Here is a 27,306-nt window from a genome sequence, read left to right on the forward strand (position 1 = left end):
AGACCGTGATAATATAAACAATTTTCATTCAGGCATTGGTATGGACAAGAACTTCCATTTAAAGTATGTCGATTTTCAAACAAATATTTTTTACATTTCTAATTCTAAGAGTAGTAATTGATACATTTGATTTACAGTTTCTAGTGGTGACAAAGGCTACAAGTATAAGCCGACTTGATACTCCGTATTTGTTAGGCTGAATTTGATTGATATTTCATTTACCCGGAGGAGCTCTATGATATGCTGGAATGGTTGTAGGGAAGAACACTTGCGTAACTCCTTCAGCCTCTATGATGGGAAAAATGATACCTGATGCACCCTGAAAAACAAAGTTGCAGGACCACAACATATCACTTATCAATAGAGAAAATTTGGTACGGCTGATAAAAGCAGGAATTGTGGCGTTTAATATGCTTAGTGCACTAACTAGAAGGAAATCAATAACAGAAGCAAAAAGAAAAAGGATCAACAGGTTTGAAGCGGCTGGTATTGTTGAACAGGTTATAAAACTTGAAGTAATATATGATCTATGCTAGCTGGATCAAGAAAGAAACATGGATCTTTCAGTTAGCGCATCTTTGGTATTTATGCTAAAAAAATTAATGGTGATGCAGGCTATATGGATCATAGCAAACGTGACATAAAGGCATGGTAAGAGAAGGATCAGTGTGTGTTTTGTATTTTAGAAACCATAAGGACAGACACACAGCTACCTACCAAAATCAATCTTGCTCCAACATACAGGCGTTTAGGTGAAGGAAAAGGTAGCAACAGACGACCAACACCATATATAGCCACAGCAAAGAAATGGAGAACTAAGCTTAGTGGGCGAGGATTTAGACCAGAGAGTAGAGCCACAGGTCCTGTCGAACAAACACCTCCAAGGCTCAGATAGTCAAAACATGCTTGACGCATTTCCATGCTTGCTTGATCAGAAGATGCACAGAACACTTTGTATAGGGCTCCTGCCAGAGTATTTATTGTGGATGCCACTGGCTGCGAAAAAGCAAAACAAATCAGATACCGAGTTTATAAAGAGTGAAAAATAATACCTTTAATACACAGTGCTTTTTCCTTTCAATAATTTTTTTGGGCAGTTAAATACAAATGGAGACTCAAAACCAATTTAAAATTTGTGTATATGTGTGTGTGTGTGTGTGTGTGTGTGTGTGTGTGTATATATGGCTCCCTCTTTGTGCATGATTGAGGTAGGAGCAGGGGGGTGTTAGTTTACAAATTATCATTTATTGTTTCATATTTTGAATTAGAAATACAGTTGACACACAACTATAAAAAGCCAGAGTCACTCCAGTTCTTGATATATATGGGAACAAGAAGTGGAGGGCTTCAGAATCTACACACAAAAAAATCAAATTAAGAAGTTTTGTAATGCCTATTATGACTATTGTTTACTCCTTCACTTAATTAGTTTTTTTTTGTCAAAAACTGGAATCTTCTTCAGAATTAATCTGCATTTTGTGTCCTATATGAAGCAATTTGCTTTCGACTTTTCATCTTTTCATGTTAGAATAACACCACAAGAATATGAATTTAGCTTACCTTGCGCAAGGTGTAAAAAGATTCAAGATATCTGCACAGTGAATCTGCATCATTCAGGTCATGCAGCGGCTTAAGAAGATTCCGCAGTACAACAATATCAGAAAGTGCCACAGTCATTCCTCCACCGGTCAAAGGATGACGCATGTTGAAAGCATCACCCATTAAAAGGGCTCCAGGAGTAGGATGGGGAGCAGCCGGCATACTTCTATTCGGCATTGTTCTTATATTTCCTTTACCAATTGCAGCTATAAATGCATCATGCAGCTCAGGTGGTATCTGATACAAGCACCATATTCGATTAATCCAAGGCAATAGACAGAAATACACAAAAATGAGATGGGGAAACGAAATTTTAAGTAAATAATAACCACAATAAAGGGGCATATATGATATTTCAGAAACCTAAATTGTGTATAAGAAACTATAGATACCTGGGGAGCCACAGTGGTTTTCAAATAGGAGGCCATTTCACCATTAGCAATAGAAGGTAGCTTCTGACCAGGCACATCAACCAAACAGCGAACCTCAGTACTACTGATTTGATAAAATAAGATGGGTGATGGATCTGCTAAAATAACATGACCATGATTTGGAAATGGAAGTTGACAGTTCTCCAAGACCAAACCAACAAAGCAGGATGGCACCTCCACCTGTTGAACTCAAAAATAGGGAAGTTTATCTTATGGATGTGGAGCAAAAAATGTGAATAAAATTGAGAGAATACAAAAATAGACAGACAGATTATGTCGCTCATCAAGTCGCTGAAAATAATGAAGGGGTCAACTTTATTGCTTGACTATAAATGTTTACTATATTAATCAAAGAGGAAGAAAATTTGAACAGGAAAAGAGTTGAGAGTGCTACCTTAGGATTGCAAAGAGAGCGGCGCAAATTTGAAAAGCAGCCATCACAAACGATCGTAAGAGGAGCATATGCTCTAAGCTCCTGACCAGTTTTAGTTTTGTACAGTACTCCCCTAATAGCTCCATTTTCTTCAACCAGAGATGTCACTGTTCCTTGCTCAAGCCGTACACTAATGGAAAGTTGCATGTCAAAAAGGGACAATTGAACCAAAACAAGTAATATTACAAAAGTATAAGAGTTAATTACAACGACACTCCCTGAGATTTGGCATATTGACAGTCATATACAACTTAACTGTTTTCTGAACAAAGACACCCCCTTAGGTTTGATAGAGTTAACAAAGACACCCCAATTGTCATGAATTGACATTATTGTCTTTTGACACATTTAATTACCAATTTATCCAATATAATTTGAGGACACCAAAATGACCCGGGCTTGATATGATCCGTATTGTAAGGACGGGTCGGGTATGGATAGCCAGGATGGAGCAAGTTCACGCTGGATGGGCCCAGATCCATGAAGTCATTGCAGAAGCCCATATTAAAATGAGAGAAGTTGAGTCCAGGCAAAAGAGAACAAATAAGGCCCAGGCCAGAGGAGGTTGTAACCGTCTATAAATAAGGGAAATTGAGAGGGACAAGTGGTTGGAAATCATTGGGAGTGTAAAATTTCTCTCTCTACAATTGGGGGAAATTCTTTGTACTTTCAATTGGCGCCGTCTGTGGGAAGAACAGGAAGGATTAATTGATGTTGTTCCAGATCGATTTGATTCAAAGCACTCTGCGAGGAAGACGGTTAATCTGCGAAAGCTGAATCAACATTGGCGATAATACGATTTGCCTCGATGAGTCCAGGCTCCGGTTGATTTCGAGAAGTTGGCGTCCGATCCACGCAGATCAGATCTGTGCTTGATCCGGCGAACTGCACAATTGCGATCTGTTGGGATCACTGAATCCGGCCAGTAGCGGATTGAATTCAACAAGTGTGAGTTCAGATCTGGTGTGTGCGTGTTAGCGGAACTCCGATCTGGTCAAGAAATCTGCAGTTGATGACTTTGCTCCGATCTGGAATGATGATCAGAGAGGCGAACTCAAATCCTTTGGAGAACGGCCAGTAGACGAAGCTCGATGAGCTAATGAACATGATCAACGCTTTGAGGAAAGAAAATGCAGAGCTACGAGCTGGAATGGAGCGTCGTGAGGCTCCTGCAATTCCGAGGCCACCTCCTGAAGGAGAGGGAGCCTTACTGTCCCAAGCTGATCGTCAAGGTGATCCAGAGGGTATCAATCACGTTGATCCACATCGTGATGAAGTTATAATCGGCGATCTGCCTCCGAATGTCCGTCAAGTAGAGGATCGAGAAGGATCTACTCGTCTAGAACCACATCGCGAACGGATCATGAGGGAGGAAGCACCGGCGTATGAACATAGGGGTGCGTCACCGTGGCGAAGTGAGTTTACGGAGGACAGGTCGTTCGATCCACCTTACCGACCTTCAATAGCAACATTTGATTACCACAGTTCAGAAAGGAGATCTGCCGATCGGGGGCTTCCGTCACGGTTTTCAAGGGAAAACGAAGCATTGCGCTCATCAGCAAGGACGGTTGCATCTCCGTTCACTAATGAAATTCTGAACGCGCCGAATCCGAAGAAGTTTTCCACGCCGGTTTTCATTCTGTTTGACAGAACAACCGATCCGGTTGATCACATCTACCACATTCAGTTGAAAATGGCTCTGAATACTAACAATGATCCTTTGATGTGCAAATGCTTCCCTACGAGCTTGGCTGGACCAGCTCTCAATTGGTTCAAGAATCTGGCTCAAGGCTCAATCGCTAGTTTCCAGGACTTATGCGATAAGTTCATAAGCCAGTACTACGGGAATAAACGTCCGGCTAAGGATGTATCAAGCCTTTTCATAATGAAGCAGTACGAGGATGAACGGCTCCAAACTTTTCTCACCCGGTTCAACCTTGTTAAAAGCATGGTAATAGAGTGTCATCCGTCCACAACGGTCCAAGCATTTAAACTCGCAATGAACCGGGGTACGCCGTTCCACACCAGCTTGGTGGTTAATACGCCGAAGACCATGGACGAGCTGAACGAGAGAGCTGATGGTTTTGTTCGTCTTGAGGAGGAAGAGGCAGCTAATTCAAGGAAGACGTCAATTATTTCGACGGAAGAGAAGTCCAAGGCCAAGATCCGGTAAAAACAAGCTCAGCCGCAACGTCATACCTCATGGAAGGCGGAGAAAAGGTCCAGGGAGGAGGAATCAGTAACTCCACTCAGAGTCACCTTAGTAAGGCTGTACCAAGAGAACAAAGATAAGTTTCGTCCTCCTTTACCAATCGGACAACCTCTTGAACAGAGGGATCAAACTAAACATTGTGCTTTCCACAGTGATTTTGGACAGCAGACTAACGAATGCAGGAACCTAAGGAGGCAGGTAGAGATGCTAATCGCCAAGGGGGAATTTGCAAGCTATGTTCAAGGTCCGGTGCAAGAGCAAAACCGCCCGGCTGAGCAGATCAAGCGGAACCAGAGGCCGAACCAACACAACTCTCAGCCTGTTCGGATTATAAATGCAATTCATGGCCGACAAGAACAAACGACGGAGTCAGAAGAGTTGCTCAGAACGCAGTTACACCAGGCCCAGTTGAAAAGAAGGATTGGCAGTGTGCATGCTTTGCACCAGCAGAACGCATTCACACCGATAAAGTTCGATAGAACAGACCTACTACGCGTTCAGATTCCTCATGAAGATCCATTAGTCGTCAGTCTGACGGTTGCAGAATGCCTGGTTCGAAGAGTTTTGATTGATCCAGGAAGTAGTGCGAATGTCATGCCTAGGGTGACGTTCGACCGACTCGAGATCGAACCCAAAAAACTCAAACCCATAGGAAATCCATTGCTCGGATTTGATGGGAAGCGAGTGGAACCCATTGGAATGGTGGAATTGACAGTACAAGCTGCTGAGCGAGTTTTGACTGTGAGTTTTGCGGTCGTGGAAATTTATCCATCATACAATCTCTTGATAAGCAGAGGGTGGATTTACAGAATTCAGGGCGTCCCATCAACCTTGCATCAAGTGATGCGATGCTTGGGTCCAGATGGGACCAAGGTGATTGACATACATAGGGACCAGGTTGCAGCTAAAGAATGTTATTCAGTGACTTTGAAATCTGCTGGAAAAGGGAAAAATCCCATCCGTTCTGCCAGTCCAAAATAACAATTATAGGAACCCCCTCCCAGCAGAGATGGGGAGGAGGAGCCACCAGTTCTGACCACAGAACCTCTTCATGAAGTGAGGATTGACCATAAGAAGCCGGACCGAACAACAAGGGTGGGATCCAGACTTACTGAAGAGGAAAAACTAGAGTTGACTGATTTCTTGACTCGGAATGCAAATGTATTCGCATGGAGCCATTCAGATATGCCAGGGATAAACCCTTCTGTATCCTGCCATTCCCTCAATGTAGACCCGAACGCAAAGCCAGTGAAGCAGAAGCAGAGAAGATTTGCTTCAGAACGAAATCAGATTATAGCTGAGGAGGTTGATCGGTTGCTTGAAGCAAGATTCATCAGAGAAGTTCAGTACCTAGCCTGGCTCTCCAATGTTGTTGTAGTGCAGAAAAAGAATGGGAAATGGAGAGTGTGTATTGACTTCACTAATTTGAACAAAGCTTGCCCAAAGGATAGTTTCCCATTGCCAAGGATTGATCAAATGGTAGATGCCACCACAGGACACGAGCGATTAACCTTCCTGGATGCTTATTCCGGTTATAATCAAATCCCCATGGATCCAGTTGACGAAAAGAAAACTTCTTTTGTTATTGCATGAGGGACTTATTGCTACAAAGTCATGCTGTTTGGATTAAAAAACGCTGGAGCTACTTATTAGAGGCTGATCAGCAAGATTTTTAAAGGCCAAATGGGAAGAACTGTTGAGGCTTATATTGATGATATGGTGGTCAAGAGTAAGAAGAAGAACGATCACTTAGCACACCTGCAGGATGTGTTCGATGTGTTGCGCCAATATGGGATGAAGCTTAATCCGGCCAAATGTTCATTCAGCGTAAGCTCCGGTCAATTTCTGGGACATATGGTCAATCATAGAGGAATTGAGGCCAGCCCAGCGCAAGCAGAAGCCTTGATCAGAAATGCAGAGCCAAAGACAATTAAGGAGGTGCAAGCACTCACAGGTCGAATAGCTGCGCTGAGCCGATTTATTTCCAAGCTTTTGGACCGCTGTAAACCTTTCTTTGATACAATTCGAGGGCACGGAAGGCAAACCTGGGGGGATGAACAACGACAGGCGCTAACCAACCTGAAAGAATACATGCGCAACCCTCCGGTTCTATCTGCTCTTGAGCCGAATGAGAAGCTCTTTATGTATCTTGGGGTATCCAGCATAGCGACTAGTGCCGTTCTGATCCGTTGCAAAGACGAAAAGCAATTCCCGGTGTTTTATGTTAGCAAAACAATGTCTGAGCCGAAAAGAAGGTACTCAAAGGCCGAACGGATGATCTTGTCGCTGGTCAATGCAAAAAGGAAGCTTAGACATTATTTCAAATCTCATCCGATCGTCGTCTTAACAACTTTCCCTTTAAGGATGATCTTGCACAAACCGGACCTATCGGGGAGAATGACCAAGTGGGCCATTGAATTGAGTTCATTTGATATTGCGTACACCAGGACAGCAATCAAAGGTCAAGCGGTGGCAGATTTCCTACTTGAATGTGATGTTGAAGATTTGGTGGAGGATTATAATTGTTCCTTGTGGAAGCTCTTTGTGGATGGCTCTTCGAATCAAATGGGGGCAGGGATTGGAATCCAATTGCGAACACCAGAAGGCACCACGCTGAGCCAAGCAATAAGACTTGAGTTCAACGCAACCAACAATGAGGCAGAATACGAGGCGTTGATAGCTGGGCTCTGTGTTACCTGGACTCGTCGTTTCCGGTGAGGGTGCAGTGTCGACACGACATGACACGGACACGGACTCGGGATATGCGTCTTACCTTGTACGGTCAAGATCGGACACGACCGTTGAAGAAAACCCTTGTTTCAGTGGTCGGAAATTTTTGGTTTCATCGCGTTTTCAGGAAGAGGTTTTGGAGAAGACGAGGGTTCTTCACGCGTTGGTTTTGCATAGAAACCTACCCTATTTGGAGCGTCCACTCACGCATAAACTTGACACCACTCACGCGTAAATTTGACAGCCTATCATTGTCGAGAAACATAATAGAGTGTGTATATATATATATGGTAGTATATATATATATATATATATGATTGTAGCATAAATATCTATATATATATAATCATTTAGTGGGATACCAGTTGTAACCCACTAACCATGTACATGTTGACCATGTACATGTTGACCGACATAAAAAAACAGGTGTAATTTTACATTTTTGACCTTATAATTTATGATGGAAAAATTAGAAAAGATTGGGTAGGATTCAGTTACGGGATTTTTGTTCTTTCTTCCTCTTGTGTGTGACTGTGTGTATACATATATATGGGTTTTTTTTTTTAGGTTTTTTTTTTTTTTTTTTTTTGACAAGAATAACCTAATTTATTACTCTTCTTATATTTGTAAGTTAATACAATTATGTAATTTTGTACTCATGAAAAATCTTTTCCCCAGTTTTATTTTATTTTTTGTTTTTCCCTCTATGGTTTTTTCAGAGTTCATATTGCCGGCCAGCAGTGCAAGAAACACTGTGAGATCACCATCGCCCAGGGAGCATTGTAAGAGGGATTCATTGGATTCGGCTGGACTCAATATTTTAATTCTGACTTCTCACCGGAATCTGTGGATTCCGACCGGAATCATTCTTATTAAACATGGAGTAGTAAAATAAACTATGAGAAATTTGAGTTCCATTGACTCCAATTTGAATCCATGATTAATTTAGTTTGATTTTGAAACTATTGAGTTCATAAAATTACAACAATGAAAAAAAAAAAAAAAAACTTTGAAGAGAAAAAAATTATGATTTAATTGACTAAAGGGAAATAGGAATGTAACCTTTTTTTTTTAAAGAAAAAAGGAAATTATAGGAATTTGAAGAGTAAAAGAAGGAAAAAAAAAAAAAAAAAAAAAAAAGGAAATAAGAAATAATTTTAGTAATGAAGATTTTAGATATAAAGGACCATAAGTAAAAGATCAAATTATGATTTAATTGACGAAAGGGAAATAGGAATGTAACTTATATTTTTAAGAAAAAAGGAAATTATAGGAATTTGAAGAGTAAAAGAAGGGAAAAAAAAAAAAAAAAAAAGGAAATAAGAAATAATTTTAGTAAATGAAGATTTTAGATATAAAGGACAATAATTAAAAGATCAAATTATGATTTAATTGACCAAAGGGAAATAGGAATGTAACCTTTTTTTTTTTTAAGAAAAAAGGAAATTATAGGAATTTGAAGAGTAAAAGAAGAGGAAAAAAAAAAAGAAATAAGAAATAATTTTAGTAAATGAAGATTTTAGATATAAAGGACAATAATTAAAAGAACAAATTATGATTTAATTGACGAAAGGGAAATAGGAATGTGACCCTTTTTTTTTAAAGAAAAAAGGAAATTATAGGGATTTGAAGAGTAAAAGAAGGAGAAAAAAAATAAAAGGAAATAAGAAATAATTTTAGTAAATGAAGATTTTAGATATAAAGGACAATAATTAAAAGATCAGACTTATCTGCTTTGACTTTTCAAAATGGATGACTAATATCGGAAATCTAAAAATAATATTGTCTAAAATAATAAAAGGTTTTTCCCATAATTAAATCTCATAAATCCATTAAAAAGGGTAAATAAATACTTATGCATTTTTTATATAACTTTCATATAAAAAATATTGAAAGTAAACTAATTTCACATTAATTACTAATCATGTTTGAGGTTTATAAATATTCTAAAAAATATTATATACATTATATTTAAATTAATTAACTTTTTATCCCATATTTAAAGCTCGTATCTTACACACTCACTTATTGCTAAGAAAATTATATAATTTTCTTATTACTCATTAATCATGTTTAAGGGTATGAATATCCTAAAAAAAAATTTAAATTTATATTACTTAAGTTTCTTTTCTATTTAAATCTCACATACCCATTTATTAGTAAGATAATTATATAAATAATTACACATTAAATTATTTATTTTCTTTACAAAAATATTAGAATAAAATTAAGTATTTAACTAAAAAAAAGCTTATATTTAAGTATTTAACTATATAATTCACATTGAATTATATTTGTCCTAATTAAACACATTGAATTAAGGAAGCTTTGGAAAAAAAATAAAAAAATTAAGGAGGTTATAATAGTATAGTAATCCTACATGACTATATAATTAAGGATAGTGATAGATGGGCCGATAATTTTGACAGAATATACATGGCAATCCATGTAAGCAACTTTAACAATTAAAAAAAGGAAAGAAAATAAAAGGGGAAACAATATATGCATCCGCACATTCATCTTTCTCAGGCTGTCAAATTCTAAGCTAAGTATCTGACAGTTATCAAATCTCTCCCTCTTTGTTTCGTCTCTTCAAACAATATTTCTTACCTTTTGAAATTAAGAAGGCTACACTAATATAGTGATCCTATTACCTATATAACTATATAATTTAACACGTGTAATTAAAAATCTCATACTAATATAGTGATCTATATGTAACTATATAATTAAACGCATTGAATTATGGAGGCTATATATACTAGTATAGTGATTCTATATAATTATATAATTTAACACATGTAATTATATGATTTATATCTATATAATCAAACACATTGAATTAAGGAGCCTATGCTATTAGTATAGTGATCCTGTATAACTATATAATTAAACACATTGAATTAAGGAGGCTATATATATATATATATATATATATATATAATGATCGATCCTATATAACTATGTAATTAAATAAGGCTTAATTTAATTACTAATTAATTATAATTTAAGTTGTTAATTACATGAATGTAGTCACTTTCATAAGCACTAGTAATTCAATACCAACTAGTAGTTCCATAGCAACTAATTACAACCTTGGGTAGTCACATCATCAAATTGGAGGCTAAGAAGAATTTTTTGCATACAATGATACAAGTTATGTACAAGTGTACAACTGACAAGGTTTTATATATTGCAAAAAATAACATATTGGAGGCAGGAGTTTCTTTTGCATTTAATGCATACAAGACAAGGGTTTGAAAAGTTGAAATCCAATGTATATGTGGCTGTGGCCCGTGGGTTTGGTGGAGTGCATGGAGATTGGAGACGATGGAGTGTTAGACTCATTATACTCTAGCAAACTCTTATTTCTCGGACACCCCATCTCTCTCATTTGCCGAAAGTCAGATAGACATTGAGCTTCAACAATAATCTCATCTGCAAATACGGAAGAAGAACAGGTATATACTCAAATCAAATGGTTGGTTTTTTATTCCTCTAAGTATTTTTTGATTTCAACAATAATCTCATCTTCAAATAGGGAACAAAAACACATTTATACTCAAATCAATTAGCTGGTTTTTATTCCTCAAACTTTGAGCTTCAACAAAAATCTCATCTACAAATAGGGAACAAGAACAGGTATATACTCAAATCTATTGGCTGGTTTTTATTCCTCAAGTATTTTTTGATTTTAAGTTTCAAAGTAATGGCCGGACTGCCAAGTTGGTGCTGCTAAGTTGTTAACATACATCTTAAGTATTTCGTATTTTCTCATTCTCTCGTTGGTGCTGCTAAGTTGTTGCTCCCTTAATGCATCAGTAATGTACTAACAAATTAAAAATTACATTTAGTGTGTAGAATTATATTTATTGCTTATGTGTACTTTGTTTATTTTTTTTATTACTTTGTATACATTCTTTATTTTCTAGATGTCTACCAAAGGGAAAGGGAAGGTAAACCTAAGACCATCAAAAGCTCAAAGAACTGAATTTGATGACAAACCACTATGGAATCATGTGACAGTTCTTAGCCTACCAACACGTGGAGGTAGAAATAGAAATTAGTGTTGCAATTATTGCAACAAAAAGGTTATAGGATCATATTCAAAAGTCAAGGGTCATTTATTGAAGATTCATAATCAAGGGATTGAAGCTTGCAAGTTTATAAGCAATGATGTATTTGAAGCACTAAAGAAGGAACATGTGCAATCTGAAAGCAAAAGGGCACAACAGGAATTGAATGTGAGAAAGAAGGAAGAGTATTTATCATTGCCTGAAGGATTTATTGCAATGCAAAAAAAGAAAGGGATTAGCTCCAGGAGCTCTAGAAAATTCATTTAATGTAGCACAAAGAGATGAAGCAGATAAACAGGCTGCCCGCATGTTCTACGCATCTGCCTTATCCTTCAACTTCGCAAGGTGCCCTCACTTCAGAAAATATTCACTCACATTAGCCAATAACAAGTTATCTGGCTATACACCTCCAATATTCGACAGATTACAAACAACATTGCTGGCCCAAGAGAAGGCACATATTAATCGAAAGCTCCAACCGATAAAAGATAGCTGGAAAAAGAAAGGCATGTCCCTTTGTTCAGATGGGTGGTCAGATAGACAAAGGAGGCCACTAATAAATGTAATGGCTGCATCAGTAGGTGGTGCTATGTTCTTGAAGGCAGTTGATGCAAGTGGCAACATAAAAGATGCTGAGTATGTAGCAAATTTGTTTATACCAGTGATCAAAGATGTGGGAGAACACAATGTTGTTAAGATCATTACTGATAATGGGAGTAACTTTAAGGCTGCTGGGGGTATAATTGAGAGTACATATCCTCACATCTTTTGGACTCCATGTGTTGTGCATTGCCTAAATTTGGCACTAAAAAGCATTTGTGAACCATCTGAAACCTCACCTCAATAAACTCATTGTAAATGGATTATTGATTTGGTGAGTAGTGTTCAAAATATAAGAAATTTCATTGTTAACCATGGCATGGTACTCTCAATTTTCAATACTTACTCGGAATTGGGTTTACTAAGGGTAGTGGAAACAAGATTTGCATCAAGCATAATCATGGCAAAACGTTTGAAAGAAGTGAAGGATGCACTTGAGAAGATGGTGATGGATCCAACTTGGAGAAGGCTTCTAAAAGGAGATGGAAAGTCAGCAATTGAAATCAAGGCTAGGGAAGTTAAAAAATGCATTGTGAGTGACAGTTGGTGGGATGACTTGGAATATCTCTTGGAATTTACTGAACCTATTGTTGATTTTTTGAGGTTGGCAGACACTGATGCCCCTGTTCTCCATTTGATTTATGATATGTGGGACACAATGATTGAGAAAGTTAAATTCAGAATATTTGCTCATGATAAACAAAATATGCTGACTGGCCAATCAAATTTCTTTGATGTCATTCACAATATATTGGAAACAAGATGGAATAAAAGCAACAATCCACTGCATTGTATGGCTCATTCATTGGTTCCTAAATACTACACTGAAGCTTGGATTAGAGGTGGAAGTGATGGAGTTCCACGGCTCTCACCACATGAAGATCAAGAGGTCTCTTTGAATAGAAGTAAATGTTTCAAACAATTATTTAGCAATCAAGATGATCTTCGGAAAGTTTATATTGAATATGGAGCTTTTTCAAGTGGATCCGGTTACTTCAATGAGCCTCATGTTATTGATGCAAAATTGTATGAGGAACCAATTTCATGGTGGGCAAATCATGGTTCTTCAACACCAATGTTACAAGCTTTAGCATTCAAGCTTCTTTTACAGCCTGCATCATCATCTTGTTGTGAAAGAAATTGGAGTACATATTCTCTTATTCAAAGCATCAAAAGAAATAGATTGACTACAAGTAGACCTGAGGATTTGGTCTTTGTACATTGCAACCTCCGTCTCATGTCTAGAAAGAAGAATGAATACAAAGAAGGGCCGACAAAGTATTGGGACTTATGTAAGTTCACTAACTAACTACTTTTAAATTTTAATATCTTCAATAAACTTCTAAAAATATTCTTCTTCTGGTTAATGATTTTTTTTTTTTTACATCGATGTTAATTTATTTTGTTTAATAGGTGGTGATAAGTTTGATATTGATGGTAATACTCTTGGGGAACTTGCTGAACTTTCCATCAATGAGCCAGAGTTAGAGCTTATAACATTTGATGATGCATTTAAAGAAGGGCAAGAGGCTGCCTTAGGGGCTGAAGTTGAACCACTTGAAGAATTCCAACAAGGAATGATGGATTGAAGAAAAAGAAATGAAGCAGTTCAAAGATAAAAGAACCATACCTTGGCTTTTGAGTTTTGATTTTTGCTTTTCTAGTTTAATTTTTTGAGTTGTTGAACTTAAATGTTGTCTTGTTTCCAAGTTGCCAACTTGTCCGTTACTCTGTTAGTAACTTAGTACTTGGTTCAGTGCTTGGTAATGCTGTAATAGTATACTTTGAATGTGTCTATGACTTTATGATATAAATTATATAATTGTAGTTTGAACTTTGAACTTTTAAAGTCTTCAATTTACTCTTAACTTAAGTTCTTAACTTCTCAAGTCTTTAACAGGTGAAAGTGAATGATATACTCATTTAGGCATTTAGGCTATTTAGCAACCAGCAGGTATGCTTCTCTATCCTTATGCTTAACAATTTAGCATCTGTTTATTTTTTTTAATAAGTTCACAACATAAGATAAATTTCAATTTAATATTTCAGGTGCAAACTTGCAAAGTGCGGATTGTGCAAGTGTGATCAGTGGTGATATACTGATATGTAATTGAAGGTTAAAGTCACTAAAGTATTATGGTGCAGTGCAACTGTACAAGTGCAAGTGTGGGAATTCAGTATTCACAGAATCACAATAAAGTGATAAACCAATAAGGTACTTATAAGTTATAATTATATAATTTATATCATACTAAATTACTAATATACTGTCATGTATCATGCATTCATGTATGGTTGTATGCCTAACTGCCTATATATATGTCTTTAGACTCTTTAATACTCCAATATACTATTTTCTATGCTGTGTCCAAGTACCCGTGTCCGAGTTTTGGACACTTTTATTCCGTGTCCCCGTGTCCTATAATTTAATAGATAGATGGATCCAACCTCTAGACACGTACCCGAGTCCGACACCCGTACCTGAGTCCGGGTAACATAGGTTAGGCTAAAGTTGGCTAAAGAGCTGAAGATCAAGAATCACCACACTTAGCCAAGCAATAAGACTTGAGTTCAACGCAACCAACAATGAGGCAGAATACGAGGCGTTGATAGCTGGGCTAAAGTTGGCTAAAGAGCTGAAGATCAAGAATCTGATTGCTTATAGTGATTCACAACTAATCATTCGGCAAGTCACTGGGGAATATGGGACCAAGGATAAGACCATAGAAGCATACCGAACTGCGGTTCTGCGTGAGGCAAAAGGCTTTAATCAGATCAGGTTCATCCAATTGCCGAGGGAGTATAACGAAGATGCCGACCACTTGGCTTGTAGTGCGTCCAGTTCTGGAGAGACTTTGGCTAGGGTCATCCCGGTGGACGTGTTGATCCAACCTTCCATTTTTTATGAGCTGCCTAATCCGAGCGCTCAACACGTTAATGTTATACCATATGAGCCGAGCTGGATTGATCTGATCATGTCTTTTATACGTAATGGTGTACTCCCCGAGCAAAAGGACAAGGCAAGAAAAATAAGGTCCAACGCTGCAAAGTATGCCATTGTGCGTGATCAGTTGTATAGACGATCATTCTCAGGTCCATATTTGAAGTGTGCTACCCCAGCAGAGGCTAGACAAATTATGTGAACCATTCATGAGGGAGTATGCGGAAATCATTAAGGAGGAAGATCTTTAGCACACAAAGCAATGACACAAGGGTACTTCTAGCCAAACATGGCATGAGATGCAGAAGAATTCTCTAGAAGATGTGATAAATGCCAGAGGTTCGGGCCATTGATACACCAACCACCTGAAGACCTGCATGTAATGGCCACCCCATGGCCTTTCGCACAGTGGGTGATGGATGTGGTTGGCCCTTTGCCGACCGCAAGATCGCAGAATAAGTACGTTCTGCTAGCAACTAATTACTTCACCAAATGGGTAGAAGCAGAGCCGTACCCTAGTGTCACCCAAACTCAAGTAAGACGCTTCATCTGGAATAATATTATCTGTCGTTTTGGCGTGCCAAGGTCAATCGTGATGGACAATGGAACCAACCTCGATAGCAAGCAAGTGAAAGAGCTGCTGGAAGAATATGGAATCAACCAGAAGTTAGCAGCAGTCAGTCATCCCCAGGCTAATGGTCAAGCCGAAATCACAAACAGGACAATATTTGCCTGCATTAAGAAAAAGCTGGAAAATGAAAAAGGAAAATGGTTAGATGAGCTTCCGAACGTCTTGTGGGCTTACAGAACAACCCCAAGGCGGCCGACCGGAGAGAGCCCATTCGCTATGACATACGGCACCGAGGCGGTGATACCAGTCGAGCACTTGGTTCCAACTGTAAAAAGCTTGGCGTGGGATCAAGAGCAGAATGATAGAATGCTAAGGTTTAATCTCGATTATGCGGCTGCAACAAGGCTTGCCTCTTATCAACAGACGCTTGTGAATAGCCATAACAAGAAGGTAAGGCATAGAGACTTCGCTCTTGGCGATTTGGTTCTGAAAAGGAAGGTGGGAATAGTCAAAAAGATGTTCTCCCCATGGGAAGGTCCATACAGAATAGCAGAGGTCATAGGAAGGGGGCGTACGTCCTGGAAACTATGGCAGGAAGTGTGGTCAATAAGCCATGGAATGCTACGTCCCTAAAAAGGTACTACCAGTAGAAGTAGAGTTTAATTTCAAACAATATGCACGCTCAAAATTGCATACTTGCAAGTGTATGAAATTCCCAAGTTTTAAAATAAGTGTTTTCTTTGCCCAAAAATCAATTGACGTCCTTCCCATTCAGTATAGTTAGTGGCAGTTGGCACTTTGAGCCGAACGCCAAACACTTGCTCGACAATAAAAATAAAGCCAAGTGACAAGAGGCGTTCAAGCCGAGCACCAGGCATTCAGCAAAGTTAGTGGCAGCTGGCACTTTGAGCCGAACGTCAAACACTTACTCGAAAATAAAAATAAAGCCAAATGGCAAGGGCGTTCAAGCCGAGCGCCAGGCATTCAGCAAAGTTAGTGGCAGCTGGCACTTTGAGCCGAATGCCAAACCCTTGCTCGAAAATAAAAATAAAGCCAAGTGGCAAGAGGCGTTCAAGCCGAGCGCCAGACATTCAGCAAAGTCAGTGGCCGCTGGCATTACGAGCCGAACGCCGAACACTTGCTCAAAATAAAATAAAGCCAGAACCGAAACCAGGCCGAACACCTCACACTTGTGAAAATACACAGCAAAGTTGAAAATGTAAAACTTGAAGAATGGAAGTCATGCTGAACAAAAGCATTGTCATTCATTGCAAAAAGATCATGAGGTACATAGCTTGATGATCTGAGGATACATGAAGATATATATATATATATATATATATATAAATAAAATAAAATAAATAATAAAAAAAAAAACTGCTACAGGATGTCAGTTCTAATGATCTTCTCCAGGCTGTGACCTGTCGTTCTCCCTACCATTATCCTCTAGACCATTGAGTTCTTGTCCATTCTCAGCTGCCCTATCATCCTTAGGGGGGGAGTTAAGATGAATCACCCCCTCAGCAGGCATAAGTCTGTCAATAACTGAGGAAGAGGGCACAATAGTAGAAAGGGGAGGAATATTCAGGGGATGAAAGGGTGGAACAATTCCTGAGGATGCTACCTCTATGCACTCGATGAAGATATTCTCAGCAGGGTCGCAGGGTGGGTTTTGATAATTGTTTGGAGGGTGGATATCCAGAGAAGCATCTAATTCATCTGGACTAGCACAAGAGCTTGATTCGCCTTCAGGGGGAGAACGGTCAATAAAACCATCTCTGTACCCTTCAACATACCGGATGGCACTGGTTCTGGTGAAGCGAGCAAGGAGAGCTTTCATACCCCCTTCGACTTTGCCAATCATGTTCAGCAAGGAAGAGCGTTCGCTTAAGAGCTTCTCCTGTGAGTTGGCATGAGACAACCGATCAGCAATGAGTGAGCGTTGAAGGTCTCCCTTTTCAGCTTTGAGAGAGTCCCTTTTTGTCAGAGCAACGCTCTTCTCAGTCTTCAAGACATCAACCTCATCCAGAAGACAATCCCGTTCGGCCTTCAGGGTATCCCGTTCAGCTCTGAGGGAGTCCCTTTCATTTGTCAGACCGTCCTTCTCTGCCTTTAAGTCAGCAACCCCCTTCTCTGACTCGCTCAGCTTAGACTCAAGCTCAGCAACCTTGGCCTCAAGGCGATTCTCTGCTTCAACTGACCTTTTAAGGCCCACAGAGAGGGATTTAAGTTTTTTGTTCAGAGTCTCAATGGTTTTTTGGAAGGTGAACATCCCGAATAGAGTCTGCATAAAGGAAGGGAAATTCAAATCAGACTAGTTACTAAAGAGTTATAGCAGAAAGGAAACGCATTTCAATAAAAAGAGAAGTTACCTCCATAGCAGCAGCTGGGAACCGCTAGAACAACTCGCCAAAAGATAGCTTGTTCTGAATCTCAAGGTCCTTGGGAGTCCAGAAACCCTTGTAGAAAGCAAAGGAGGTAAGGGAGTCCTTATACATAGAGTCGGTGGGGCCAATGGTCGAGCCATCTTCACAGCTAAGCAAAGGTCGCCATGGAAGAACGGATGGAGTCGGACTTGAGGTTCTGGCTGATTCGTCTTCTGGAATGAAGAACCGGGCAGGGGGCAATGGTTCAGTAACCCTGAAGGAAGCCATCCTGATCCTACGGGCTGGTGGGACATCACTCCGGTCATGACCGCCCTCAGGCATTGGCCTTTTTCCTAAACTTTTTTCTGACAAACCAGCATTAGCTGGTCCTCCATTGTCCTGAGAATTTCCAGCATCCTGAGTGCTCTCTGAGGAAGTATCAGACGAGATGTTGGAAGGCATAGTTATGGGAGCAGCAAGACGGATCTCAGCAGTGTGATCCACAATGGGGTTCTCAGCATGAGTGAGCTCAGAAGGCTCAACGGCAGAACGGTTTGTGACTTGAGTCACAGTTAGAGCAATCACAGCTTGCTCTGGGGCAGAGACAGCAAGGGTGGACGATGTGGTAGCAGGTGTAAATGATGATGTGGTAGCAGGAGCGTTAGAAGGGGTGGGAGCAAAACGCCTCCTCCTGCTGAAAGATGGGATCTGAATGCTCTCCATTGTGGACCCTAAAAGAGAGATGTCAGAGAGATTATCAGATGTAAGCAAATCAGTAGCTGAAAGGACATTGTTCAGCACACTCTCTTGCAAGATGTCTAGCCTAGCTCTGCAGACGCTATAAACCAGTTCATCATGGGGAATTTGAAGGCATCTACAAAGAAAAGTGCAAAAACGGGGAAGGCAACTTTCACAGTGGCATTCAGTAGGATGTGTTTTCAGCTTTTTGTAGCCAGAGACAGAGCATGTTCCAAAGGAAGAAGGGATAGAGAAAGATTGGCCAAGTGGAGTCCGCCAATTCCCACTAACCACAATTAAGTTTTGTCTCCAACCTTTTTCAAATGAGTTCTTATCAGTGCAGATCGACCGTTTGTCAATAGGGAAGAAGTGGTAGTACAAATCATTTTGTGAAATTTTATTAATCCGGTAGCAGAGGAGAAGGTCGATAATGTCAAGATTGAGACCCTTGTCACGATTCAAGAGCAAAAGGACTGAAATTACCCTAAAGAAGTTAGGGTTAACCTGCAGAGGGCAGAGCCCCAATTTGTTGAAAGCAAAACAAAAGAATGAGTGTAGGGGGAACCTAATGACATTCAAATGAACGGCGGAGAATAAAACTTCCCCAGGAAGGAGACCCTCACCAGATCTCCCATCTAAGTTTATTGGATAGACTCTGAGAGAAACATCACGGGGAATGCAATTCTTGAATCGAATGGCGTTCAGATTAGGGGGAGTCATAGAAGAAGGGGAGGAGTCCTAGGCAATAAAGGTGTCTTTTTCAAAGAGAGAGGTAAAAAAAAAACTGACCTTGGAAGTTTGTGATGAACACAGCAACAGTACAGTAGCCAAAAATCGAAAAGGAAAAACTCGTCGAAGAAATTGAAGAAGGATCGCCGGAATGTGCAGGAAGGCAGCGGAGAGTAGGAGCAAGATATAAAAAGAAAGATGAAGGTTAAAAGACCGGAATTTATAAGTGGAAAAAGTAAAGGCGACATGGAACTCAAAAGGTCAAGGCAAAAAATGGCGCTGCAGATCTCGAAGTTTGGGTTTTTGTGCCAGCCGTTCGATTCCTCGTGTCATCGCTCCGAGCCGTCAGACCAAGATCGTGTCTTTTTAATAATCTCACCCTCATTAATGAGGAGAGAGATTATTGGGGGCAGATGAGGACACCAAAATGACCCGGGCTTGATATGATCCGTATTGTAAAGGACGGGTCAGGTATGGACAGTCAGGATGGAGCAAGTTCACGCTGGATGGGCCCAGATCCATGAAGTCATTGCAGAAACCCATATTAAAATGAGAGAAGTTGAGTCCAGGCAAAAGAGAACAAATAAGGCCCAGGCCAGAGGAGGTTGTAACCGTCTATAAATAAGGGAAATTGAGAGGGAAAAGTGGTTGGAAATCATTGGGAGTGTAAAATTTCTCTCTACAATTGGGGGAAATTCTTTGTACTTTCACAATTTTTTTTTTATTGACCAAAATACCCTAGAAACCCTACTCATACCAGTTCACACCCACCACCGCCATTTCACAACCCTATCATAGCCGCCGCCACCTCCACCACCATGGTGCTAGAAATAAAGCTAACAAATATCACAAAATACAAAAATAGAAAGTGCAAAGATCAACTCCTAGTCTCTCTCTGTATAATATACACACATATATGTGTATTTATAACCCGTAATCCATGTTCAAATCCACTTCCCCCAAATTCCTGTAATGTATCTTCTTCCTATGTATATGTGTATATAGATTGTGATTAATCGAACCACCATCGCCATCATCGTTCTTCTCGCCGGAGCAATGGAGCCTCGGCATCGGGTCGTTGTCGGGAACTTCTCTAGCTGTCAACATTGTCTGGAAGAATGGTCGCCTTCGTCAAAGCTTCCATTGGTCGTCGCCATCGTCGGGAATTGCGATTAGATCACAAGCTTTGGTTGGGTGGTGGGTTAGTGTGGTTGTTGGGGAGAGGCGGCGGTGGCGGTTGTTGGGGAGAGGCGGCGGTGATTGTTGGGGAGAGGCAGCAACGGTTGTTGTTGGCGTCGGTGCGAGCGGCTGTGGATGAGAAGTGGTGGAAGAGGCGGCGACGGCTGTTGTTGATCAAGAGGCAGTGACGGCGGATCAAGAGGTGGCGATGGCGGCGGATGTGGTGGCGGCAGATCAAGATGACGGCAGCGGATGTGGATGGGGCGGTGGTAGAGGTGGATGAAGGAGGCAGTAAGATAATTTGGTTATATATATATATATATATATATATATATATATATATGATGTATATATATTTATATACTATGGTACTGATGTCATAGTGTATATATATAAGGGGCAAATATGACTTTTCATGAGTTCTGATATTTTACCATAAAAATGAATTAAACATTGAAGGGCAATCTCGTCTTTTCAAACATTTTAAGGACTTGTTTGGATCAAAAATTCTCACAAGGGGTGTCTTTGTCCAAAAAACGGCTAAGTTAAATATGACTGTCAATATGGCAAAACTCAGGGGGTGTCGTTGTAATTAACCCAAATTATAATTAGGGGATGCTCACCGAAACACTCTTGAGATTTACTAGTTTTCAGTTACTATATATTATGATGTCAATAAAGCATAAATCAATAAGTTACATGACGTGTAGTACTAAATAAAATCAATTGTCAAGGAATAAAAACTGAACACAGATGACAAAAAGAAAATTTCTGTTAGCAGATGAATAGTTGAAAATGTATTGATGCTAGTTCCAGATCCAACAAAAAAAAAAATTGTTAATGATTGTCCAAAGGAAAAGAAAAAAGAGATGCACTAGAGCCAAAGTGGCATTGACTGTTAATATTTGCTAAGAAAAAAAATGTTAGATCAGAAATAACACTCACGAAAGGGAAATGTTTCTTAAAAATGCATTGCATGAGAATACAATAATAATTGATGTGTCATAAGGAACTTTAATGTAATTGCATTAGAAGTGACTATAGAGCATTTATTTAAAATAAGGGGAGAGGGGAGAAATAGTGGCCATGTCAGCTAGTACAGATTTTGGGCATTTGTTATTATTTTGGATACTGCTGCTCTTTTGAAAACCACAGATCTTAGAAATACTTCCAATTTATGCGTGCAGATTACTCAATTATAATATCAGTACCAACAAATACCCACAATTTGAGAAGGATTTTATGATTATAGAATTTAATGTAGAGTTTTAGATCAATTAAACAAAAAATAACATTTCCCTAGTAATTTATAGAATCATAGAGATAATTAAACAACAGATTATTTGCAACAATAGGCAAAAAAATATACTTGGGAAGTGTAGCAGCTTTTTCCCTCATCCTCTGTATGAACCGCCCATTGTGGAAGCTTCTCCCAGCCACATCTGAATGAAATTTCTCCAGGGGATATGACAGTTTAGTATTTCTCCCATCTTTGAAAAGAGCATATCCAAATACTCGCTGGGCATCAATTTCCTCCACACAATCTGTAGTTGAAGTGCTTGTGTTTTAGATTTCACAATCAAATCAATTATGTCTATAGAAAAAGAAAAGCAGGACAATTTGCCAACTAGTTCTTCACCACACGAGCTTGTTCTAGAAAAGTTTTGTCTACATTGCAACTTACTATTTTATTTTTTTATAACTGAATAGGAGGCTGTACCAAACTCTAAAATGCATGCAAAGTTTCATACATACCTTCAAGGCCCAATTCAATCAGCCTCAAGTATCCACCTGGTTGCAGCAGTTCACCAACAATTCTGTCAGGCTCCGTCAAATCTCTCTCAATCACATGAACTCGTCGTCCGTCCTGCAACAAGTAGCAAGAAATAAGATTGTAATCGAAGGCTGATAGTGCAGGGTTAGGGCAAGGTGCATGAAAAAATGGAGAAAATCATAGCAGTGTCGGTTTGCAACAGAAACCAGTTCCTTCAACAAATAATCACGCATCTCCTTCAACACACCTAGATGGCTCATTTTGTGTAATTCATGTCTTACAATTCTGAGGTTAAAGCCATGCAGACCGTAAGGAGGTAATTGTGCTAGACATAGTGATTAAAAAAAATTATAGTGTCATTTTCTAATTTCTACACAAGTTCTCAACTAAAACTTAAAACTACAGTACTTTTATAAAAAAAAAACTCAATACAGAAGAAATAACAATACCTTCCTCTGACAGTGATAGAGAGAGTTTTAGTTCAACACCATGATGCACTTTCCTTTCCCTTTTAATTTTGTGTGAATAAGACCAAGTATGCCCAAAAAGAGACGTCACAATGGTTCTATAGTATCCTCTGAACCATCTCATTATGTCATGTTATTCAAAAAAAAAAAAAAAAAATGAATAAAACTGATATATATTTCCTTTGCATTTCCATTAATTTACTAAAGTATTTTCAATGAACACATATAGAACTTTAAGGCCTCGTTTGGATTGAGGGATTTAGAGGGATTTGGAAAGAAAAGAAAGGGAAGGATAGTGTTAAGTGTGTTTGGATGGAAGGAATAGAAGAGAAAAGAAAGGATTGGGAAAGATTTGGAGGGATAGGCTATCCCTCCAAATCCCTCCATAACAGTAAAATCAAATCCCCTCAAAATTGAGAAGATTTGAGGGGAAAGGAAGAGAAAGCAAACAAAAGACAAAATTAGCCTTCCAAATTCTATATTAGGGCGCAGCAGCTTCTCCATCTCCTCTTCTCTCGCGTCTCCATCTCCTCTTCTCTCGCGTCTCCGGCTTCGGCTCTTTAACACGGCTCAAAGAAGAAACGCTAACCCTAGGTCTGGAATCCTCAATTGGAGACGCGAAGGCGTGTTAGGCGATTTGCAGACTGCCGTTGCTGCTAGGTTTGTTTCCAATCTATTTCTCTCTATTTATACAAGTATATATATGTGTGTCTTTGTGTTTGTACATTTGGTCGATCCTTTGTTGATCACTTTGATCGTTCGCTCCGCTCGTCGTCTCTGTTTCTATCCATCCCCGGCTTAGATTGAGTTGCCAAGATAGGGGAACCTCGGCATAAGGGCTTGGCGCCAACACATGAATCTGACTTCATCGATTTTGATTCTTATTTTTTGATTTCAGAATCAATATACGAATTGATCTTGTGAAGAGCAGCTCGCCACTTTTAGATCTCAGTTGGAAGACTTCTCTTTTGCAAATATAAGGTACTCAATTGTTTTCATTTTTTTTTCTGTGTTCTTTATAAGTAAATTAATTACTAATTATTTGGTGTTTCTCATATTCAATTTGGCATTTTGAATTGAAGCTAGTGAATGGAAATTTAAGTTTGAAAATTTGAAGAAATTGGTTAATATGAATTTGCTGTCTTAATCAATTTTTGGATTTCAGTTAATTAGTGGATTACGTTCCTATCTCTATTACAGTCTTTAGCGCTCTCGCTCTTCTTTGCTCGCCGTGATACAGTAGTATGTGGTGGTTGTGTGCTTTTATCAGATGAGCTAAAATGGGTTCATTGAAGATTACCATCATATGGGTTGATTTGAGCACATTGAAGTTGTCATCAATATTAAATGATTTGAGCACATTGAGATTTTTTTTTTGTTTTTTAAACAGCTTACTGGTTAACACAAGAATTTAGTTGTAGATATATACTACACAAAGCACCCAAAAAAAAAATATATAGAAATAAATAAAAATTGATAATTGGGGTTATTGAAGGTGTTGAGATGGGTGTGAATGCAGAGGACTCAAAAAGGGTAAAGATGAAGCTTAGGTAGCAAAGAGAACCAACTTAACATTGTGAAACAAAAAGAAATTAAAGAAGAAACCCTAAAAGATAAGATGAAAAAAAGGTGGAGGCAATGAGGCTAAGAACAAGTTAGGATCCTGATCTTGAGTGAGAGACGAGCTCAATAATATCTTTTTTTCTCTTTCTTTACTTTTTTTTTTTTTTAATTTCTGGAAAGTGAAGCTCAAGAATTCACTCATACAAAAAGTAGCAGTACTCTTTAGAAAGAGAGAGACGGAGAGATATTAATTGATTTTTGGATTATCAATTGGGTGTTGTCGGACCCAAGTGAATAAGAATATCTGTTCGGACTTTTTTTTCTTTTTTCTTCATACAAGCCCTTTCTTCTATAAAAATGATTCATTTTACATCTCTATAGACTTATAGTAACTGAGAATAAAAATAATATACTGAATTGTTTATTAAAATTTTTTGTTGTGAATGTGCTAGAGGATTTCTAAGATGGTATTGGATCATGCTTTTGCTTGTAAGCTTAGTTCAACCAAGCTATGCTCGGATATTTGTCCTGCATTTTAATGACAGTGAAGATGTTCTGATCCAATTGGAGATAAATTCTTTTAAAGACTAAACCAATTGCATGCTTATTTCTTTTTTGGCCTCCTAGGCTGTGGTGTGTATGTTTTGGGAGATTGTGTTCTAATTTTCTTCAATGTTCCTTGTAGTCTGTTTTATTGGATCATGTGTTCTAATTTTTCCAAGTTACCTGTATGGTGTGCTATTCTTGAAGACATGTTCTTGTTTTAGTTTTTCCTTATCCGAGACAAGTTCTAGGTACGAAGGTTTAATTTCATGTTATTGGCAGATGAACAAGAAATTGCAACAGTTGAAAGCACCAAAGAAGAAGCAACTTCAAGCTACAAAACTCAGTGTCGAGGGTTGTGGCATGGTCAAGTATTTATAGTCATTTCCATTCAATGACCGAGTTTGAAGAGCCCATCTTATGGGCTTAGAGTTTGTACTGCTATTGCACCGGGCTGAAGAACGAGATTATCACTAGACTGCCTTGTGCGAAGATCACTCAATTAGTTATGAATGGAAGCTTCTAGGATGGACGGGCAGGTTGGGCGATGCTGTTGCTTCGAGTGTTGGTGTCCTGGAGGTTAGCTGGCTATGTACTGTATGTAATTCAACAATGTCAGTATGTTATGAATATCTAACCTCCAGATGATGCTAATTTTTCCAGGTCAAGTGTAACAATACATTTTTTAAATAAGAGTGAAGTAGCTTTGTTTCTGAATTCGGCCTGATGACTCATGTTTATCTGTTCAGCATTTTTGGGCATTTGTATGTATATATGTATGTATATGAATGGCTGCTATCTATGTAAATGATCTGGCTCTCCAGTCCAATGAGCATGCTAGGGATTTCTGGGTTTTGAAGCTGGCTGGGATTTGCAATCTTGAAAATAATCCAATTTAAAAACTAATTATGTATATGGCTATAGATATGCGATGAATTGCAGAGACATAAAATTGACCAGTACTTAAAATAGGTTTCCTTCATAGTTCACAGCGTTGAAGCAAAAAAGATTTACTAAAGTAAACTGCTATTACTTCCACCAATATGGCAAGAAAAAGGGTAAGATGGTAATTTTATTATAATCCTTTCCCTTCTTTTCTCTCATTTGTCTCATTTGTGTTATCCAAATAACAATATTGTCAATTCCTTTCTTTTCTCTCCTATGTACCCAAACATGAATATAAATTATTTTTTCCTTTCCTTTCTCTTATAGTCATTTACTTTCTTTTCTCAACTGTGTATACACCTTTCTCTTATAGTCATTTACTTTCTTTTCTCAACTGTGTATACAAACGAAGCCTAAGGCTCGGTTTGTTTTGACACAAAATTGTCCAGAAATTTTCTCAGGAAAGTTAAACTTATAGTCAGATATTGAAACAGTTCCCACCAAATAAAAAATAATATGAATAATAATTACACTTCGGCCCTAACTCTACTTTTTTTTCACGGTATAAAAAATTTCCGTGGAAACAAACAGGGCATGAAAACCGAACTTACCGAAGGAGCTTCAGGGTTAAAGTGAAAATTTTCAGAGGAAACAAACAGTTCGAAAAGGGTAAAAAAGAGAGAAATCTCACCTTTCCGAGGGTGTGAGCAAGGGCGGCACCGGCGACCCCAGCACCGACAATGATGACGTCAGATTCGGGTCCGTAGTCCGGCCGGAATTCCCTGTTAGCAAAGATCGAAAAGCTGTCGTCCCGGATCTCAAACGCACTAGTAGCTTCCTGTTGGCGATTTCTCTTTGTCCTGTCCCGCAAAATATGGAGAAGAGCAAAGCCCAACAGAGAGACGAAGAAAGTACCCAGAATGTAACTGTCGACCATCGTCATCGTCTTCTTCTTATAATTGATTAAAGAAGGAGACACAGAAGACGAGATCGAGATCACCTCGCTTTCTCTCTCTACCCTTCTGCAATTGCAAATGTGGGTGACACTTCTCTTTCTCTCTCCAGCTCTGGGTCTGGTGTGATCGAGCAGGATGAGAGAGAAAGTGGAATGGAGGGTCCATTTATAAGCGAAAACGGTGAGAGTTGGAGTTAGAGGTGAGTCGGAACAGAAACAATGTTGCAGTCTGTGGGTTGGACGGTGAGCTAAGACCGAGTGGTGATGGAAGGACCCGTGAATCAGCATTCTGGTTGGATTTTGACTTCTTACTGAATGGGTTCTTTGTCTTTTGCTATGGTCCGACTCTACGTTCTACAATATTCTACTCCAATTTTAACCTCATCATTCATAATTCGTAACTAGGGTTTGACAAAATTTGTCACAATTCTATAAAACAATTAGAACACAATATGAATTAAACGGGTCTGAATTAATTTTATTCCAATCTTAAACATGTGGACATGATTAATCT

The 27,306-nt window shown here is 38.9% G+C and overlaps 1 protein-coding gene and 1 long non-coding RNA gene across 2 annotated transcripts; one reads left to right on the forward strand and one right to left on the reverse strand.

The window, feature by feature from the left end:
• LOC132283309 (squalene epoxidase 3-like) lies at window positions 1–27,192 on the reverse strand. Its single transcript, XM_059785250.1, has 8 exons — window positions 26,529–27,192; window positions 22,361–22,472; window positions 21,975–22,149; window positions 2,425–2,593; window positions 1,992–2,210; window positions 1,561–1,836; window positions 718–996; window positions 1–319 (listed from the first exon to the last, which is right to left on the reverse strand). The coding sequence occupies exons 1-8, from the start codon at window positions 27,078–27,080 to the stop codon at window positions 215–217; spliced, it is 1,887 nt and encodes a 628-aa protein (XP_059641233.1). The 5' UTR covers window positions 27,081–27,192; the 3' UTR covers window positions 1–214.
• Window positions 23,350–25,669, forward strand: LOC132283310 (uncharacterized). Its single transcript, XR_009471989.1, has 3 exons — window positions 23,350–23,506; window positions 23,745–23,827; window positions 25,235–25,669. It is a non-coding gene; the product is annotated as an uncharacterized LOC132283310 (long non-coding RNA).
• Window positions 27,193–27,306: the final 114 nt, after the last annotated feature.

The sequence above is a fragment of the Cornus florida genome, unplaced genomic scaffold, assembly GCF_030987335.1.
Source record: "Cornus florida cultivar Cherokee Brave unplaced genomic scaffold, ASM3098733v1 CherokeeBrave_3.0.0_Hap2_Chr11, whole genome shotgun sequence".
NCBI lineage: Eukaryota > Viridiplantae > Streptophyta > Magnoliopsida > Cornales > Cornaceae > Cornus > Cornus florida.